Genomic DNA, 16,652 nt, shown 5'->3' on the forward strand with positions numbered 1-16,652 from the left:
TGATTTGTCCCCTGGGAAATTGTTTAAAATGAAGTATTTCATTGCAGGATGTTACCAAGTTGACCCCACTTTCACACTAAGTTATCAGCAGACAAGCCACAATCAATATAGGTAAGAGTAACTGATTGTGTAAAGAGTACTAGAATTATGGCATTTTGATTTCACCGCTCTTTGGGGAATTTTAATCTCTTCTTTGAATTACAGGAAGATCCAGATATTTAAGAAATAAAAATGAAAAGCACTCCTAGATAGATTTGGGAAATGGAAAGAATGTACTCCATTTCTGTTATCCGGAGTATGTACAATGGGGGTTGAGGGTGTAGCTCAGTGGTGAAGTGACAGAGTGACTGCCTAGCATGGTAGAGGTCCTAGTGCAGTCCTCCACTGCCACCATTACTCTTTACCCCTCCACCCCTTGCGAAAAGATGTGTGTAGATGTGTAAAAAGGCAATGTTATATTTGCATAGGAACGAGTTTAAGGAACAGGTCAAAATGCTTGGTGAGCAGAATATAAGACTAATGTTTGGGGGAATCTTACTTGATGAAGAGGCTTTTCCCTTTTTTTTTTCCTTTGATGGTGCTAGGGTTTGAATCCAGGTCCTTATGCTTTCTAGACATCTACTTTTACACTTGAGACACTCACCTTGTCCCAGATTTTTTATATATATATTTTTTAAATGTTGTTTTGAGACAGGGTCATATGTAGCAGGCTGACTTGGAACTCACGTTCCTTCCGCCTCTGCCACCTGGCTGGTAACATAGGTTCTTGTTAAGTATAAATATGTGTAATGCATATATACTATACAAACATAAGTGCTTATATACATACAAATATGTATAAATGTATACATATATAGGCAGTACTAGGAGTTGGACTCAGGACTTTGCAACTTGTGAAGCAAGCACTTTACCACCTGATCTAGCCCTTTTGGCTTGGTTATTTTGATACAGGTTTTTGACTTTATTTTTGGCCAACCTGAACTGAGATCCTCCTATTTATGCCTTCCTCATGGCTGGAATGACAGGTATGTGCTACCATGCCTAGAAACTTCTATCTTTCCAATCTTTAATTCCAGGGTTGTAGGAGTAAAGGTATGAGCCATCAGGCCTACCAGAATAGTTATTTTTCTTAATTTCAGTTCTCATTGCTTCATGAGAGAAGTTACCTTGACTGAGTGAAAATGTTGCATTAGTATTTTTACAAGCAGTAGAACCTATTAAGACACAAAGTTAATAAAAAGTCACAGGAATATATATCTCTCTTAAAAATCATTATTATTAGTTGGAGATTGTTTTCTGGGTTTCTTGAATTTGAGGGTTTTTTGTGTGTGTAACAGGTATTGCTATACATGACATCCAACTTTGAAACTACTGTAAAGTTGCTTAGCCTACAAAATTTTGTGAAGCTTTCACTGAGTGCTTAGTTTAATTGAAACTGATATTTATTTAGATTAACAAGTTGAATAGCTTATATTAGATTTTTGAATAAGGCGTTCAGTGGTATGAAAAGTTGTCTTCTGGCCTGCGTCATACAAGATTTTAAAGAAAAGATATGCTCAGTGGGAGGAAAAGCAAAAAATCAGTATTGGTTGATATATGTATTTACAGTGAGCTGTAACTTTTGTAATTCTGAAGTATTTGTTGTAATTGGAGCATATTATTTTGTTTTTTATAGGTACAATTGGTCATGTTGCTCATGGGAAATCCACAGTTGTAAAAGCTATTTCTGGTGTTCACACTGTTAGATTCAAAAATGAGCTAGAAAGAAATATTACCATTAAGCTTGGATATGCTAACGCCAAGGTAAACAGTGAATTGTGGAACTACAAACAATTTTTTACTTTTAATTCTTGAAAATGCACATAATTTCAGTGTTTCCTTTAAAACTTTCAGATTTATAAACTTGATGACTCAAATTGTCCTCGGCCAGAATGTTATAAGTCTTGTGGAAGTAGTACACCTGATGAGTTTCCTACAGATATCCCAGGGACCAAAGGGAACTTCAGACTAGTCAGGTGATTACTTTTGTGCAAATACACTTTTTTCTTGTTCTAAGTTGTTACATATTTAATGGAGTTGTTAAATGATTATTAATGTAGATTCATCTGACAAAATATGGTTAAGAGACCTTGAACAATATCATTTGTCCAAGCAATGTAACAGTTTATAGTAGATGTTTCATAGCTTTTTAAAAGAAAATGTTGTTATTGCCTATAATAAATGTAATTTGAAAAGCAAACTTAAAAAATCTAGCTTAAGTACATATATTGAAGTTTTTAAAGAATTAATATATAAGGTGATTGAAATTGCTAGATCTGATGGTTTCTTTTTCCACACTTCTGTTGTTTGTTTCTTTTGTAGAAGAAGAAAAACACATCCTTAATTAGTTCTTTTTAATGTTTGGGTTTGTTTTCCTATTTTTGGGTTGTGATTGCCTATTCTGTCCTGATTTTTCATAACAGTAACACTAATGTCTACAAGTGATAATGTAGGTGTTAGTATCATCACTAATGCTAGGCACATGCTCTACCAACTGAAGAGTGTTATGTTTTCATTTAATATAATGTCCTTGCACTCTACCCTAGTTACTGTTGTATAGTTTATTGTTATTAAATAGTTCTCTGTCATGTGCTTGTATAAGGAATACTGTAGATTATTTAGACTGATTACAGTTTTGTGCTATTTAAAAATTGCTAAGACTAGTTGGGTACATGTTTCTGCATAGACATACCAAATTTCTGAGGGATATGCAATTAGATGTATAATTGCTGGTTGTATAATTAGTATATGCTTAGGTTTTTTGTTCTTGTTTTTTAAATAAAACATGCCAAACTACTTTTGTAGAGTTGCTATGTCTGTCAAAAATGTATGAATGAGAGATTCAGTTTTTCATTGTTACAAACATTTCAGATTGAAACTATCATAATTTTAGCTCTTCTTTTATGTGTTGCAGTAATCTCACTGTCAATCTTTGTGTTTTTGTTTTCTTGAGATAGAGTATCTGTATGTACCTCAGGCAGGCCTCTATTAATTGTCCTGCCTCAGTCTCCTTTGTGCTGGTATTACATGTGTGCCCCACCAAACCCATCTCTTAGTTATCTTTTTTTTTTAAAGCATGTATTAATTGTACAAAGTCTTTGGTTTTACTGTGGCATTTTTGTGTATATCTTATACTCTGATCATATTTACCTTCCTTCTCCCCTCTTCCTGGTATCATTGTTTCTTGCTTCACTGTCAGTTTGTTTATAGTTTCCTAATAGCCAGTGATGTTCAACTGAATGAAAAACAAAACAACAAGTCAAAATTTATGGGATATAGCTAAGCATACTTAGAAGGAAATTTAAAAGCTTATTTTGAATGGTAAATGTAAAAGCTTTAATTCCCAACTTAAGATATTAGAAAAAGGACAACTAGATGAACCTAAAACAAAAAAAGACAGAATAAATATTAAGAAACTAATGAAATTGAACACAACAATACAGTGGAGGAAATCAGTGAAACTGAAAGTTATTTTTCTCTAGCAGACTGATAGGAAAAAGAAGCCAAATTGCTGTTGTAAAGAATGAAACAATAGTTAATAATTAAAAGGAAAAATAGATTTGTGAACAAATCTGGACAATTAATTAGTTAAATAATTGGATTGAGTTCTCCAAATATTAACATTATCAGATCTTACCTACTATGAAAGAAATAGTTTGTTTTTTTTAAAGGTCTTTAAGTGAGCTCTGAGCCTAAATGGTTTTATTGGATACTTCTACTAAGCATTAAGTAAGAGAACACATACTCTACATAGAAGAAGGAGGGAACACTTACCAGTTTTTCTTGAATATCTTCTATCAAAGCCGGACTAAAATGGAAAGAAAAGTAGAGAGAGATCAATGTGTTATGCAGGTAGACAAAGAATTTTTTACATATTAGCATATATGATCCAGTAATATATACAGTGATTAAATATGCCAACCAAGTGGTTGTTCCAAGGATGCAAGGCTGATTAGAATTTGGAATCATTCAGTATTAATATACCACATAAATACACTATAAAAACATCTTCACATAAATTATTGAACTGTTTATTGAATAGTCATCAAATTCTGGTAACTGGGAATAAAGAGGAATTTCTTCATCTTTATAAAAAACCTGTACAGGAAAACTGCAGTTAACATTAATAGTGAAATACTGAATATTTTCCCTAAACTGGAAACGAAGCAAGGATAACTGCTTGCATTGTTTTTATATGTGATAAGAAAAGGTACTATGTCTTACAGCACAAAAAGGAAATACAAGACAGATTAAAGAGAAGAATTTTGTTTGGCAATGACATGTTTATGTAGAAATTTGGAGAGTATATACAAAGAAAAACTTAGATTTCAGAATATTATAAGATGCAAGATCATAGTTGTATATTAGCAATGAATGCATGGACATGAAAATTAAGTATGCAGTTTTTTAAAAGAAAACTCAAAAATATTAAAGCATGTATAGAATACAGAGAAGTCATATTGTGAAAATTAATTCCAGAAGTCAAAAGAAGATTGAAATAGACGCACTGTAGTCATGAATTTGGTAACTGAACTGGACTAAAGATGCTAATGGTCAATTTTTCATGTAGTTAGTATGATTCTTATCAGATTCCATTAAGTGTTTTGTTGTTTTAGTAAGATTACTGTAAAATTTATTTGAAATGTGAGATATAAACTAGAATAGCTAAGTCAGTTATAATAAAAAATAGGTGGACTTGATCTACATGATGTAATTTACATAACTTGCACAAAACTAATACTTTGTAAAGGAAGGACTTAATGGAGAATATAGAGCCCATAGAGAAACCACAAGTATGATTAATTGATCTTCAACAAAGATACAAAAGCAATTCAGTGGAGAAGGATAGACTTTTCAGAAATGTTGCTGGATTAGTTAAATGCCTATAGGCAAAAGAAAAAAGTAAATTTAAACCTCATGTATTATACTCAGACATACTCATTTATAACTGTTTGCTCAGATTTTGAGCATAATGAACTTTGTTCCAAGTTCAAACTTAGGTTAGCCAACCTCACATCAAAAAATTTGAAGGAAAAAAAATAAAAATGTATGTATACTTGTTTTTATTCTTTAAACAACACAGAATAAAAATTATTTACATAACATGTTGTATTATAGGTGGTAGAGTAATGTATGTGGGAGGGTTGTATAGTTTATGTAGAGATATTATTCCATTTTAGATAAGGTACTTGAGTATCTTCAGTTATTATATTTCAGAGGAGTTTGGGTTCTGGAAACAATCCTTCATGAATACCAATGAGTGACTGTTAATGTTCAAAATATACATACATTTGAAGATTAACTTTTGGATTAGATGTAACTTAGAAGGAACTGTAGTGTTCTGATATTACTCTAATGGGTGACTCAAAAAGAAAAAAATTGGTATGTTTTCATGAAAGATCAAAACAAAGTTGTCATCTTCAAGAAATACTTGTAAATCACACTGCTAATTAGGGACTGGAATAAATAGAAAATTGACCATTTTCAACATTTTTTTTTTCCCGAAACAGCTAATCAGAAAATCGGTTAATAAAATACACATAATTCTTACAGTTATTTAGATTTATCTCTTAAATAAGTGTTACTCCCAGTATGTTCTGTAAAGGATAACCACTTTGAATTTGGCAAATGTTCTTATTTATTTGGAAAACATCTGCAGATAACTAAATTTTAATCTGGGTTTTAATGATTGTCATTTAGTTTAACTAGTAATCTCATTTTAAAATTTCTAAATATATCAAGTTTTTTGTCACTGTTCAAGTTACTTTCAGAGTGATGTAAATATAAAGGTCTTTGATTTGTGAAAGTATTGATTAGTTTTCTTCATTTTTAGACATGTTTCCTTTGTGGACTGTCCTGGCCATGATATTTTGATGGCTACTATGCTGAATGGTGCAGCAGTTATGGATGCTGCTCTTCTTTTGATAGGTAAAAGCATTAGTTCTTTTTGACAAATCAATGTATATCCCAGTCTTAAGATGTAATTTTTAAAAGTGAACCTAGACCTTTAAGGACCCTAGGATTACATAAATTAGAAATTTTCTAAGAATTTACCACAACAATATTCATGCCAGTCAGGGTTATAAAATACTAGGCAAGGTGAACTCTCATCAGAATTTGTATGGTAGCATGCAAGAAATAAAAGTTTTCTAAGGTTTATGGCATATATTTCTTCACTTGTTCATATGAGGTTATATACATTGTTTTATTTAGAAATTTTTGTAAAAAAAGGTATATTTCTTCAGTGGCTGTGCATTCTATCACAGTATTGACATATGCCTTTATTTATTATATCCCATTCTTCATCTGTGAATGTAAAATCAGGATCTGTTTGAATCTTGGGAAGAATGCATGTCCCTGTGTAAACTGTCAATGATAAATTAGAAGTGCATAGAAAACACTAAAGGATACTGTACTCACAGTTGTGGTTTATGACAGGGAATGAATTCAGATTAAGATCAATTCACAGAAAAAATAAATGCTTAGGTAGTATCTGGGAGTGTTACACATGTGAGGCTTGTGTAGCTTTCTTTTTGTGGAGGCAGAGATTACCTTTTTAGCATTGTGTGACAGTACATATGAATAATTGCCAAGAAGAATAGATGATCTGAATAGAATTTTTAGTGAAATTCCCATTTGATAGGCCCATTGGTTGACTATCTAATTGATAACTTCATAATTGCAAGTCTTCACAGTAAATCCCATGGTTGGTCTTTCTGGCATGACCAGCCTGTACCTGATTTGACAGTGAACCCCAGGCCTAAGTTAGTATACCTCTATCAAGGACGGACATGGTTATCTTTAAGAAGCATAAGGCAAAGGCCAACCCTTTTTGGGGTGGAGAAAGGCAAATGATTAATTTGCCAAGAGTATACTTTTTTAGAAACATGGCACATAAGTACAGTACCAGGCATATTGAACATTAGAAATTGGAGAAGATAATCTTTGGAGCGTAAAGCCAAACATGGTCATCGATGATCCATTCTTCATTAAGTAGTGAGTTATTTAGTTTCCAGATGTTTGCATGTTTTTTGTCTTTACTTTTGTTGTTGAGTTCTACTTTTACTGCATTGTTTTATGTATGGTATAATTTCTATTTTCTTATATTTGCTGAGGCTTGCTTTGTGCCCTAGGATATGATCTATTTTGGAGAAGGTTCAATGTGCTGCTGAGAAGAATGTATATTGTGTAGAAGTTGGATGAAATGTTCTGTAGACAAGTAGGCCCATTTGATCTATTGTACATTTTAGATCCTGGATTTCTTTATTGATCTTTTTGTTTGGATGACCTATCTACTAATGATAATGGGGTGTTAAAGTCTCCCACAACCACTGTGTTGGAGTTAATATGCTTTTAGGTCCTTCAGGGTATGTTTGATGAAATTGGGTGCGTTGATACTGGGTGCATATAGGTTGATAATTATTATTTCCTTTTGGTCTGTTTCCTCTTTTATTAGTATGGAATGTCCTTCTTTATGTCAATTTGATCAATGTAGGTTTGAAGTCTACTTTGTCAGAGATAAGTATTGCTACTCCTGCCTTTTTTCAGGGGCTATGGGCTTGGTAAGTCTTCTTCCAGCCTTTCATCTTAAGCCTGTGCTTACATCTGTTGGTGAGATGGGTCTCCTGTAAGCAACAAATTGTTGGATCTTCCTTTTTAATCCATTTCGTCAAGTGGTGCCTTTTGATGGGGGAATTAAGTCCATTAACATTAAGTGTTAGTACTGCTAGGTATGTGGTGATTCCTGTCATTTAGTTTTCTTTGTTGTTCAAAGGTTTGATTGTGTGTACCTAAGTTGACCTTACTCTCTATACTTTGTTGCTGTTTCTTTTCCTGTAGTTTGGTGCTGCCTGTCCTTTCATGGTTATGTTGCGTTTCACTTTCTGTGTGCAGAATACCTTGAAGAATCTTTTGTAGTGGTCGCTTTGTGGTCACATACTGTTTTAGTGTCTGCTTATCATGGAAGACTTTTAGTGCTCCATCTATTTTGAATGATAGTAAAACATAGTACTTTTAAATGTACTTTTGCTGAAAGTCACAGATTTTCTGCAGTTTCAGTTTTATAGTAAATGAGTTTTGGTACAGCTCTTCAAGTCTTTTTCAAGGTTGTATGTACAATAAACACGCCAGAAAGAGTTGCAATTAACTCAAGACTTACCTTTTTCTACAGAGTCTAGTTTTAAGTTCTCTTGGGCTTTGGCTTTCTCTTATATCAATTTCTCCCTTAGCTGCCTTCATAATGTGAGCTGCTTTTTTTGAGGCAATCAAAAGCCAGAGTCTTGTAACCTAATTTAAAAAAAGGAAATCCCATCGTTTGTATTAATATTGTTTTGGTTTGAAGCCCTCAAGGGCTCACTTAAAATGAGAAATTTCCAAGAAGATGGTAATAATGGAGAACCTCCTTGGTAATTAACTGTGGAAAATAATCACTTAATAAATCACTTAAGTTACTTTATTAAGTAACTTATGGACCAAGAACAGTTGGATGTTCCTGGCTAGAATGAGCCAGAATAATCCCCAAATCTAAATACTGACAGAATATGTTAAGCCTGAGCAAAGCTGTGAGAATACTCTAAGAAACCAAAGTTAATGAGCCCAAGACTGCATTTAGGATTAGTGATGGAGGTTAAAAGACATAAGAGGGATCAAAGAAAACCAAAGGATCAAAGAAAATCAGGCAATGTTTATAAAAAGGAGCACACAAAAACACGTAAGTGTGCTGTCTATGAATTAGCCTTTGATGGTACAGCTAAAGTTCTCATTAGGTGCCAACTAATTTTTATTAACTGCTGCTGTTTTTTTTTTAATTTTTGTTTTTTTATCAATTTAGCTGGTAATGAATCTTGTCCTCAGCCTCAGACTTCTGAACACCTGGCTGCCATAGAAATTATGAAGCTAAAACACATTTTGATTCTGCAGAATAAAATTGATTTGGTAAAAGAAAGTCAGGCAAAAGAACAGTATGAGCAAATCCTTGCATTTGTACAAGGTAAGAAGCCATAATATTTAAGAAATTTTTGGGGCTCAAGGTGTGGCTGAAACAGGAGATCATCTGTTTAGCAACTGTGAAGCCCTTAGTTTAAACAACAGTACTGCCAGAAAAGTGAGAAACATTCAATAGATATTTTTTCCAGATATCTTAAGTAATATGTCATTAAAATGAATTTATGATGGTTTAGTTCTATTTCTCTATATACTGTTTAACATGTTTGTTTTGTATGGCAACTTTGAAATGTTTCTGGATTTGATATACTTTGTAGCTTTCAGCTATAAATGATGTTATATTTTAGAATGATTACCACCACAGATTGTATAGTAAATTGAAACATGTATGTTTGCTTTCTTTTGATTCGAACATTATTTCTTTTCATGAGTATTTCCAGAAGAGGAACTTATAATGGTTTTTTTCATGTTTATGAATAATAATTATTTCATTTGGAAGAAGATGTGATGCATGATATTTCTGACATTTGATTTCTTATTTTACTTGTTAGAAATGCTGTCTTTGAGTTCAGCCTATTAGAGGGTAAATAAAAGAAGTTAGGTTTCTAATACCTTACAATGTGTAGTCAATTCCATTTGTCAATAATTTTGCCTGTTTTTTTTTGGGGGTGGGACTGGGGTTTGAACTAAGGGCTTTATGCTTTCAAAGCAGATGCTTTGCTGCTTGAGCCACACCTTTAGTCCATTTTGCTCTGGTTATTTTGGAGATGGGGAGGGGGTCTCACAAACTTTTTGCCTCAGCGGTCCTCAAACTGAATTCTTCCCAGTGTCAGCCTCCCAAGGAACGAGTATTACAGATATGAGCCACAGGCATCTGACCACCAGCAGTCTTTAATAAACCAATTGAAAAAATTTATTTTTTATTTTTAAAAATAAAAATTTATTTTTAAAAAAAATCAGTTTTTTTTGATATTTGCTATTTTTTGTTATTTGACATTTTTTGATATTTTAATAAATGAAATGATTTGGAAATTTTTTAAATTAGTGTTGACTAACCTCTGTAACCAACAACCCTCAAATGTCAATTGTTAATTTCTTTTTTTTTAAATAAATTTTTTGTTAGGATATATTCATCTTGGGGGGATTCATAGTGACAATTCGAATTAGACTTATGTTGTACATTATTACATTGCATCCATTGTCTCTCCCCCTCAGGCTCCTTCCCACCCCACTAAAAGCAATTGCAAGAGGTTTTTTAGTTCTGTTTCATAACGGTATATGAAGTCCATTAACCATATACCATCACCTCAATTTCTTTCATTCACCCCCTGCTCTTAGTAGTACCTTTCCCATTTACAGTTTACCTATTTTACAAATCTGTTTTTCATTATTAATATTTAAGTTGATGTTCAAAGAGGTTTCTCAGTGTATGACTATTGTGAGTATACTTTGGTCCATTACTCTTCCTTACCCCTTTACCTCTCACCCCCCCATCTTTCAAAAACTTTAAGTACACATCCTTATATACCCTACCTCCACATTTTATCTTATGTGATGTTACAGAGAATTTTTTAATTAGCAAAGTTTCTCTGCTGATAGTGGCTACATGTATATTATTTTATTCACTTTTATTGGCTTTTTATACATACTGAAAACAACTTTTCTCTTAAATAGAATTCATTTTTAGATGGAAAAAGAGTATTGTGAATTTTTTTAAACAGAATAATTCTGTTAACATGTGGGAATGTTTAGGTAGCTGTTGTATAAAGTTTAACAGCTGTTTTTTATAGCAGATATGAAAAATAATTTGTTAAACTGACATATTGATCCATTTTAACTTTTATCATATAGGTACAGTAGCTGAGGGAGCTCCTATTATTCCAATTTCTGCTCAGCTGAAATATAATATTGAAGTTGTCTGTGAGTATATAGTAAAGAAAATTCCAGTACCTCCTAGAGACTTCACCTCAGAACCCCGGCTTATTGGTAAGGACTTAACATCTTGCCCTTTAGCTGTTGACTTCAACTTTCAATGTTGTTGATTCTTTCTAAAGTTGTTTATTGCATATGCTTGGTTTTTACTGGTATATTGTTACAAAGGAGACCACTCTGAGGAAGAAACCTTGTATTCTCAGGATGCATAGAGTTCATTACTTTTCTGCAGCGGCTGATTCATTTATATCAAATGCTGCTCGACTTCCTCCAGAGAACTGTCATCTTTCAATAGATTTCACATTTTCATTTTATCGCTTTAGTTAAGGACATTAACTGTTTCTTGCTTTTTTAGGCATGGTTTGCATTTAGGGAGGCATACTTTCACAAGTTCAGGACAACGAAATACTCAGCAATCACATAATGATTTAAACACAGCTGACAATAATGGAGTGATATAGCTTCTCATCAACTGAACTGTAGAATGTGGGGGGAATTTAAAGTTAATTTTTTTTGCTTATTATTTTGACTACACTTTTAATAAATTTATAAAATAAGGCATGCTTACTATATTTTGTTCAGGAAATGATCTTTCTCTTTTACCCAGTTATTAGGTCTTTTGATGTTAATAAGCCTGGCTGTGAGGTTGATGACCTTAAAGGGGGTGTTGCTGGAGGTAGTATTTTAAAAGGAGTATTGAAGGTAAACTGTATTCTAAACTCTTTTTCTTCTTAACCTTCCAAAAAGTTGTGATACAATGAAATCTAAAAAGTCACTTTCTTAAGGAAAGTACCTTGCTTTCTGTTGTCTTTTAAATGGAATATGTCTTTTGTTTGGTAGGTTTCTTATAGGTAAATATTTAAATTTGGGAGTTGTAACTTAAAAATCTGTTCTTATTTTTACTCTTGCCCAATAGTGTTTGAGACTGCAAATAAAAGTGCTTTTTTCAGTTTAGTACTCTACCTCGTTAAGACTGTTTAGATTTAAATAGTCATTGGGATCCCACAAATGTGAGGTGTTTTTTTTATGTTGCAGGTTGGACAGGAGGTAGAAGTCAGACCTGGCATTGTTTCCAAAGATAGTGAAGGAAAACTGATGTGTAAACCAATTTTCTCCAAAATTGTATCACTTTTTGCAGAACACAATGATCTTCAGTATGCTGCTCCAGGGGGTCTTATTGGTAAAAATTTTACTCTTATCCATAAACTTTTATTACTGGTTTTATGTTATCTTTTCTGGCAACTGAGTTATTTATAATTCGATATTTTAATTCAATATGAAAAAGTGGAGTAGGCGTATATACATGTTCTTGAGTTGTTGATTTTACATTATATGATGATTATGTTCCTAAGAAAATGCATTCATAAAAAAAGAATGCATTTTGGTTTTATGTATAACTTTTAAGCAATAATCTAGTATGTGATTTAGCATTTAAAATATGTCACTGTAATCTGTAGTTTTTAGTTGATCAGTTTGTTGTACACATTGTAATATGATGTACATTTTTGCAGTTTCTCAAAAATAGCTAAATGAGATATATTTATATTGAAGCTGACAGTACAAATAATTTCTGTTGGTATTGCTGAAGTAATTTGTGGAGTTTTTAGTCTTTTTCTATTCAGTGCATGACACTGTACGGGAATGGCAAGATTTTGTGAGTTTTTATTGATTTTTACCTTTGAATTAAAGAAGAAAATGTTGGATTAAAACAAGTTTGTTTATGGTGTTGGGTGTTGTATTTATATATTTCTTTGATTACCTTAAAAATATCATCTCATGGAGGCATTCTGGGTTCTGTGTTTTCTTGTGAGAAATTTGTTAATCTTATTAAAATCTACCTTGTCCGTGAGACAACAATTTGATTATGATATATTTCTGTAGATTTCTTTGTGTCTATCCTACTTAGAGTTTGCTGAGCTTTTTGAATGTGTAGCTTGTGTTGTTTTCTATCCCCCTACCCCACCCACAAATCACCATCCCTTCTTTTTCTTTTTTAAATCAAATCAGGGCTGGATTTGGTGACTCCCATCTGAAATCCCAGCTTGTGGAGAGGCAGAGATTGGGAAGATTGTAGTTCAAAGCCAGCTTAGGCTAAAAGTCAGCAAGACCCCATATCAGTCCACAAAGCAGTGAAGTGGGGTCTGTCTGTGGTTCTAACTACATAGGGGACTGAAAGTTGGATCACCATGGCCTAGGCCAGCCCTGTACAAATGTGGTAGACTCTACATGAAAAATAGCTAAAGCAAAAAGGGCTCCATTGGTAGAATGCTTGCAAGTTTGAGGTCTGAATTTAACTCCCAGTTCTACTTCCCCCAACGATAAATAAATAATTTTGGGACTGTGTTTGGGGCCATTTTCTCTAAGACTTATTTTACTTGTATTGATGTATTTGGTAGTGTCCTGTAGATCTCTGAAGCTCTGATCATTCTCTTTTTCTTTGTGTTACTCATACTACATAATCTCACTGTTTTCTTCAGATTTGCTGATTATTCTTCCTCCTGCTGTTGAATAACTCTGGCACATTTTTTATCTGAGATATTACATACTTCAACTCTGGAATGCCTGGTTTTTCTTGTACTTTCTGTTTCTTAATGTTCACTGTTTGGTGAGACATCATTGTCATACTTTGCTTTAGTTCAAATGTGAGGTTTTTTTTTGAGTCCTTTGAGTACATTTAAAATATATTGAGTTGGTCTTTGGTAATTCTAGATCTAGTTTTTCAGGGATGGTTATTTTTAAAATTGCTTTGATTTGATAACATGGACTATATTTCTCCCTTGCATGTTTCATTATTTTCTGTTGACAACATTTTAAGTAATGTAGCATAATGACTAATTACAGGTTCTCTCTACTCCTGAGGAGTTACTGTGTCCCTCTGGTAGTTGGTTAGTGACATTTTTGAACTGACATCTGTATTGTTTTCATGTTGGTCACTGTATATTCTTGGTTGGGTTAATCTTCAAGCTAGGATTAAGAGAGTTTTCTTAATATCTAGAGCTAATGAGTCTCATTCCTGGCTGAATGTCGTGGTGTGTTTTCAGTACCCATCCAGGCAGTTCACGTTTGTCTTAGCGTTTATTTTTAGCTTGTCATAATGTTAACGTTAGGAGAATTTCAGGCCTTCTCTCCTTGCACACTCACATAGTCTTCTACATTTGCACGAGTATGTCAGTTCCCATTGACATCTTATTTGAAAGTTAATTCCTTTTTGATTATTGTGTTGTCTCAACACTCATTCTCTAGTTTTATTCTTACTACTTTCAGTTATTTGCATGAATTCACCTTCAAAAAAGATCTTTCAGACATACTTGAAAAAGCATATAGTTAGCCTTGAAAGTGGGAACCTGGGAATGAAGCTTTAAATGATTTCTAGAAATAACTTCCTTCAGTTGCTCTCAAGTCTGCTGGTTTTCATCACAAAAAAATGTATGTTCAGTTTTTAGTGATGACATTGATCTCACGGACAGTTCTCGGACTAGTTCAAGTGAAAACTGTCATAGACCTCATTGTTGATACTAAGATTAAGACATTTTCCTAAAATGAGCACTTTTCTCACATCACTTTAAGCCTTTGGTTAATTTTCAGACTTTTGAGAAGGTAGAACTTGCTTGGGCGGTAGCTCAGGCTGTCCTGATTTGACTAAAACGTTTATCTTTTCATGCATTTTAATGTATAAAATGTAGGAATATGTATGTCTTATATTTCATATCAGGAGTTGGGACAAAAATTGACCCAACATTATGCCGAGCTGACAGAATGGTTGGACAAGTTCTGGGTACAGTTGGAGCGTTACCTGAAATATTTACCGAATTGGAAATTTCCTTCTTCCTACTTAGACGGCTCCTAGGTGTACGTACAGAAGGAGACAAAAAAGCTGCAAAGGTAAGAACTTCCTATTTCAAAACCACAAACAGTATTGTTCCATGATGTAACCAGTTTTGTATTTCATTCTTTTTTTATAGTTAAAGTGGAAAATTCAATTAAAGGAAATTGAATAAAAAAATTTCTATAAGGCAACCAGCCATAATTAAATATAAATGTTTTAAAAAGAAGTATGAATGGCATGTGTATATTTTTTCCTAAGATGTAGTGTGAGAGATGGGAAATTATCAAACCCCTTTACATTTCTGTATGTTAATGTAGTTATGGTTATCAGATTTTTTAAACTGTACAAATGAAGTGGGTTATCTTGGTTTTGACTAAAAGTTCTCTAAGATACTGTAATCTTGAGGATCAGTAAATATCAGTAATAAATTCTGTAGTGTCATTCGTTCTCTGGTGTGACTCTGTTTTTGTGCCAGTACCATGCTGTTTTTATTGTTATTGCTTTGTAATATAGTTTGAAGTCAGGTATTGCCTTGGCTATTCGTGGCTTCCTGTGTTTCCATATAAATTTCACAGTAGATTTTTTGATCTCTTTAATGAATGTCATTGGAATTTTGATGGGAATTGCATTAAACATGTAGATTACTTTGGGAGTGTCAACATTTTGACTATGTTGTTTCTACCAATCCATGAGCATGGGAGATCTCTCCACTTTCTATAGTCTTCCTCCATCTCTTTCTTCAGAAGTGTATAGTTTTCCTTGTAGAGGTCTTTCACATCTTTTGTTAGGTTTACACCTAGGTATTTGATTTTTTTTGAGGCTAATGTAAATGGAATTGGTTTCATACATTCTTTTTCAGTTTGCTCATTGTTAGTGTATAGAAATGCTAATGATTTTTCTGTGTTCATTTTATATCCTGCTACCTTGCTATAGATGATGTCTAGAAGCTTCTGAGTAGTATTCCTTCTATTTGTATTCCTTTTATTCCTTCTTTTTGCCTAATTGCTCTGGCTAGGAATTCCAGTATTATGTTGAATAGGAGTGGAGATAGTGGGCATCCTTGTCTGGTTCCTGATTTTAGAGAGAATGGTTTCAGTTTTTCTCCGTTAAGTATAATGCTGGCCGTAGGTTTGTCATATGGCTTTTATAATGTTGAGGTATTTCCTTCTGTTCCTAGTTTTCTTAGAGCTTTTATCATGAAATGATGTTGGATCTTATCAAAGGCTTTTTCTGCATCTATTGAGATGATCAAGTGGTTTTTGTCTTTGCTTCTGTTAATGTGGTTTGTTACATTTATTAAATTTCGTGTGTTGAACCACCCCTGCATCCCTGGGATGAAGCCTACTTGGTAGTGGTAAATAATCTTTTTGATGTGTTGTTGAATTCGGTTTGCCATTATTTTGTTGAGGATTTTGGCGTCAGTGTTCATTAAGGAGATTGGCCTATAGTTCTCCTTTCTGGAGGTGTCTTTGCCTGGTTTTGGGATAAGTGTAATACTGGCTTCATAAAATGTGTTTGGCAGTTTTCCTTCCCTTTCTATTTCGTGGAACAGTTTAAGGAGGGTTGGTATCAGTTCTTCTTTAACGGTCTGATAGAATTCAGCAGAGAATCCATCAGGTCTTGGACTTTTCTTTTTGGGGAGACTCTTGATTGCTGCTTCAATTTCATTTTTTGTTATATGTCTGTTCAGGTGTTTAATTTCCTCTTGGTTCAGTTTTGGATGATCGTATGTATCTAGAAATCTGTCCATTTCTTTAAAATTTTCAAATTTATTTGAATATAGCTTCTCAAAGTAGTCTCTGATGATTTCCTGGACTTCCCTGGTGTTTCTTGTTATCTCCCCTTTTGCATTCCTGATTCTACTAATTTGGATTTTTTTCTAACCTCATTTTAGTCAGGTTTCCCAGGGGTC

At 33.3% G+C, this 16,652-nt stretch overlaps 1 protein-coding gene and 1 long non-coding RNA gene across 2 annotated transcripts in view; one reads left to right on the plus strand and one right to left on the minus strand.

Annotated features, from left to right (window-relative positions):
- Window positions 1–16,652, plus strand: part of LOC141419518 (eukaryotic translation initiation factor 2 subunit 3-like) — a 67,518-nt gene that overhangs the window by 18,870 nt on the left and 31,996 nt on the right. The window contains exons 5-12 of the mRNA XM_074062302.1: window positions 1,676–1,803; window positions 1,894–2,015; window positions 5,873–5,967; window positions 8,870–9,028; window positions 10,834–10,968; window positions 11,522–11,616; window positions 11,950–12,094; window positions 14,627–14,796. Coding sequence (XP_073918403.1) covers window positions 1,676–1,803; window positions 1,894–2,015; window positions 5,873–5,967; window positions 8,870–9,028; window positions 10,834–10,968; window positions 11,522–11,616; window positions 11,950–12,094; window positions 14,627–14,796 — 1,049 coding nt within the window. The remainder of the gene's footprint in view (window positions 1–1,675; window positions 1,804–1,893; window positions 2,016–5,872; window positions 5,968–8,869; window positions 9,029–10,833; window positions 10,969–11,521; window positions 11,617–11,949; window positions 12,095–14,626; window positions 14,797–16,652) is intronic.
- LOC141419735 (uncharacterized) lies at window positions 2,600–5,125 on the minus strand. The gene is made up of 2 exons (XR_012444397.1): window positions 3,814–5,125; window positions 2,600–3,274 (listed from the first exon to the last, which is right to left on the minus strand). It is a non-coding gene; the product is annotated as an uncharacterized lncRNA (long non-coding RNA).

The sequence above is a fragment of the Castor canadensis genome, chromosome X, assembly GCF_047511655.1.
Source record: "Castor canadensis chromosome X, mCasCan1.hap1v2, whole genome shotgun sequence".
NCBI classification, from domain to species: Eukaryota; Metazoa; Chordata; class Mammalia; order Rodentia; family Castoridae; genus Castor; species Castor canadensis.